Source organism: Coturnix japonica, unplaced genomic scaffold, assembly GCF_054131305.1.
Source record: "Coturnix japonica strain WE unplaced genomic scaffold, WE-NBRP24 Scf171, whole genome shotgun sequence".
In the NCBI taxonomy this organism is placed as follows: domain Eukaryota; kingdom Metazoa; phylum Chordata; class Aves; order Galliformes; family Phasianidae; genus Coturnix; species Coturnix japonica.
Window position 1 is genome coordinate 55,820 of NW_028189074.1, and position 4,571 is coordinate 60,390.

General features: G+C 68.0%; 1 protein-coding gene across 1 annotated transcript in view; it reads right to left on the reverse strand.

Annotated features, from left to right (window-relative positions):
- Window positions 1-3,789, reverse strand: part of LOC146751032 (inosine-5'-monophosphate dehydrogenase 1-like) — an 18,147-nt gene extending 14,358 nt beyond the window's left edge. The window contains exon 1 of the mRNA XM_085535753.1: window positions 3,685-3,789. Coding sequence (XP_085391879.1) covers window positions 3,685-3,785 — 101 coding nt within the window. The 5' untranslated portion in view covers window positions 3,786-3,789. The remainder of the gene's footprint in view (window positions 1-3,684) is intronic.
- Between the last annotated feature and the right edge of the window lie 782 nt (window positions 3,790-4,571).

A 4,571-nucleotide genomic window follows, 5' to 3' on the forward strand; every position in this document is an offset into this window, starting at 1 on the left:
ACCCCATAACTCCACCCACACCCCATAACTCCACCCCACACCTTCACCCCACAACCCCCTCTCCCACCCCATAACTCCATCTCATAACCCCATCCCACCCCCCCATCCCATATCTCCCCCCATCCTTCACCCACACCCCATAACTCCACCCACACCCCTTAACACACCCCATAACTCCACCCCACACCCCATAACTGCACCCCCACCCCATAACTCCACCCCACACCCCTTAACACACCCCATAACCCCACACTTCATAACTCCACCCACACCCCATAACTCCACCCCACACCTCCATCCCATACCCCATAACTGCACCCACACCCCATAACTCCACCCCAGACCCCCATAAATACCCCATAACTGCACCCACACATTACTCCACCCCCCACCCCATAACTCCACCCCCACCCCATAACTCCACCCCACACCTCCATCCCATACCCCATAACTGCACCCCCACCCCATAACTCCACCCCACGCCCCAGCCCCCACCCCACAATCCCCTCTCACACCCCATAACTCCACCCCATCCCACCCCCCACCCCACACCTTCACCCCACAATCCCATCTCCCACCCCATAACTGCACCCTACAGACCCATCTCCCACCCCATAACTCCACCCCACCCCCCCCCCCTATATCCCCCCCCCCCTTCCCCACCCACGCGTGATGCTGCCCCTCGACCCCCCCCCCCCTTTGTGCCCCCCCCCTTTGTGCGCGGCGCTGTTTGTGCCGCAGCCCCATTAACGTAACGAGCCCCCGGGGGGGGTTGGGGGGGGGTTGTTGGTTCCCCCCCCCCGTGTCTCCGTTGTCACCCGTGGGGATATTGGGGGGGGCGGGGGGGGATTAGCGTAATCCGGTAGCACAGCGCCGGGTCACGTGGTGTGCGGGGCCGAAGAGGGGGGGGGCGTGGGGGGGGAAAGGGGAGGACCCCCCCGTGTCCCCAACTGTCCCTGTGTGGCAATGGGGGCCAATGGGACCCCCCCCCCCCAAACCATGGGGGCCAATGGGACCCCACACCCCAAACCATGGGGGCCAATGGGACCCCACACCCCAAACCATGGGGGCCAATGGGACCCCCCCCCCAAACCATGGGGGCTAATGGGACCCCCCGCCAAACCATGGGGGCTAATGGGACCCCCCCCCCAAACCATGGGGGCCAATGGGACCCCCCCCCCCCCCAAACCATGGGGGCCAATGGGACCCCCCCCCCCCAAACCACGGCCCCCCATTTGTCCCCATGAGTCGCCGGGACCCGCTGCCACCGCGACCCCCCCGGACCGCCCCCTGTGTCCCCAGCTGTCCCTATGTGTCCCCACGCGCCCCCCGCTCCCCCCCGGCCCCATACATCCCTATGACCCGCTGCCCCCAGGACCCCCCCCCCCCCAACAGGGACCGGACCCCCCTGTCCCCAACTGTCCCCAAATGCCACCACGACCCACAGTCACCGCGACCCCCCCCGACATCCACTGTCCCCATTGTGTCCCCACGACCCCCCCAACTCCCCCCTTGTCCCCATGACCCCCAACCCCAGGACCCCCCCGCCCCCCCCCAGGTCCCCATCTGCCCCCATGACCCCCCCAGCCCCATCTGTCCCCATTTGTCCCTATGACCCCCCGGCCCCATATGGCCCCCAGCCCCCCCGTCCCCAAGTGTCCCCAAGTGTCCCCATGACCCACAACCCCAGGACCCCCCCAGCCCCCCCCTCCGTGCCCCCCCGTCCCCATGACCCCCCCCGGTCCCCAAGTGTCCCCATGATCCCCCAGCCCCCCCTGTCCCCATGTCTTCCCATGACCCCCCCAGCCCCAAATGTCCTCACGACCCCCCCATCCCCCCCGTCCCCAAGTGTCCCTATGTGTTCCCATGACCCCCCCCGGTCCCCAAATGTCCCCATGACCCCCAGCCCCCCCTGTCCCCATGTGTCCCCAATAACCCCCCGTCCCAATATGGCCCCCACACCCCCCCAGTCCCCCCTTGTCCCCATGTGTCCCCATGACCCCCAACCCCAGAACCCCCCCAAGTCCCCCCCGATCCCCATCTGTCCCCATGACCCCCCCGGCCCCATCTGTCCCCATTTGTCCCCATGACCCCCCCGGCCCCATATGGCCCCCAGCCCCCCCCATCCCCAAGTGTCCCCAAGTGTCCCCATGACCCACAACCCCAGGACCCCCCTAGCCCCCCCCCCGTGCCCCCCCGTCCCCATGACCCCCCCCGGTCCCCAAATGTCCCCATGATCCCCAGCCCCCCCTGTCCCCATGTGTCCCCAATAACCCCCCGTCCCAATATGGCCCCCAGACCCCCCCAACCCCCCCGTCCCCAAGTGTCCCTATGTGTTCCCATGACCCCCCCCGGTCCCCAAATGTCCTCACGACCCCCCAGCCCCCCCTGTCCCCATGTGTCCCCAATAACCCCCCGTCCCAATATGGCTCCCAGACCCCCCCAGTCCCCCCTTGTCCCCATGACCCCCAACCCCAGAACCCCCCCAAGCCCCCCCCGGTCCCCATTTGTCCCCATGACCCCCCCAGCCCCATATGGCCCCCAGCCACCCCGTCCCCAAGTGTCCCCAAGTGTCCCCATGACCCACAACCCCAGCCCCCCCCCCCGGTCCCCATCTGTCCCCATGTGTCCCTATGACCCCCCCAGCCCCAAATGTCCCCACGACCCCCCAGCCCCAAGTGTCCCCCTGACCCCCAGCCCCATTACCCCCCAGCTCCCACACCCAGCCCCCCTGTCCCCATTTGTCCCCATGAGCCCCCCGACCACCCCCCCGGCCCTCAAATGTCCACATGACCCACAACCCCAGGACCCCCCCAGCCCCCCCTCCGTGCCCCCCCGTCCCCAAATGTCCTCACGACCCCCAGCCCCCCCTGTTCCCAAGTGTCCCCAATAACCCCCCGTCCCAATATGGCCCCCAGACCCCCCCAGTCCCCCCTTGTCCCCATGACCCCCAACCCCAGAACCCCCCCAACCCCCCCCCCGGTCCCCATCTGTCCCCATGACCCCCCCAGCCCCATATGGCCCCCAGCCCCCCCCGTCCCCAAGTGTCCCCAAGTGTCCCCATGACCCACAACCCCAGGACCCCCCCAGCCCCCCCGGTCCCCATCTGTCCCCATGTGTCCCCATGACCCCCCCAGCCCCAAATGTCCCCACGACCCCCAGCCCCGTTACCCCCCCAGCTCCCACACCCAGCCCCCCTGTCCCCATTTGTCCCCACGACCCCCACGACCACCCCCCCGGCCCTCAAATGTCCACATGACCCACAACCCCAGGACCCCCCCAGCCCCCCCTCCGTGCCCCCCCGTCCCCAAATGTCCTCACGACCCCCAGCCCCCCCTGTCCCCATTTGTCCCCACGACCCCCCCGACCACCCCCCCGGCCCTCAAATGTCCACATGACCCACAACCCCAGGACCCCCCAGCCCCCCCTGTCCCCATCTGTCCCCATGTGTCCCCCCGACCCCCCCAGCCCCCCCCCGGTCCCATGTGTCCCCATGACCCCCAAACCCAGCACACCCCCCCCGCCCCCCCCCGGTCCCCATCTATCCCCAAATGTCCCCATGACCCACAACCCCACGACCCCCCCCAGGACCCCCCCCCGGCCAAGCAGTCCCCAGTTGTCCCCACGACCCCCCCCGTGCCCCCCCCTTGTCCCCGTACATCCCCATATCCCCCCCCCCCCCACCTGCTGTGGCTGCCGCTCTCCATCTCGTGGCTCAGTCCCTCGTGGGACCCCCCCGTGTCCTGAGGGGGGGGGGATGGGGGGGTCCCTCCGGGCTCCTCCATGATGGGGGGGTCGGACACGCGTGGGGTCCCACAGACACAGGGGGGGGATGAGGGGGGGGCGGCGCTGGGCTGCTGCTGCCGTAGGCGACTCTCAGTGACCGGGGGGGGGGTTGGAAAGGGGGGGGGCTCCGCCCTCAGCTCCGCCCCTTTAAGGCTGGGGGGGGGGAGGCCTGATCTGCCCCCCCCCGTCCATGGGTTGTGAGTGGGGGGGGGGGGATCTTGTCCTCCACCCCCCCGCATTAAAAAGCTGCGTGGGGGATTATGGGAGGATTATGGGGAGGGGGAGTGTGTAAAAGGGGGGGGGCAATGTGGGAGTGTGTAAAGGGGGGTGTGTGCAAAGGGGGAGTGTGTAAAGGGGGTTAATGGGGGTGTGCAAAGGGGGAGTGTGTAAGGGGGGTTAATGGGGGTGTGCAAAGGGGGAGTGTGTAAGGGGGGTTAATGGGGGTGTGCAAAGGGGGAGTGTGTAAGGGGGGGTGTGTGCAAAGGGGGAGTGTGTAAGGGGGGTTAATGGGGGTGTGCAAAGGGGTGTGTGCAATGGGGGGGTGATGGGGGTGTGCAAAGGGGGAGTGTGCAAAGAGGGGGGTGCAAAGGGGGTGTGTGTAATGGGGGGGGTGCAAAGGGGGAGTGTGCAAAGGGGGGTAATGGGGGTGTGCAAAGGGGTGTGTGCAATGAGGGGTGATGGGGGTGTGCAAAGGGGCGGTGTGCAATGAGGGGTAATGGGGGAGTGTGTAATGGGGGAGTGTGCAAAGTGGGGGGGGTGCAAAGGGGGATTGTGCAAAGAGGGGT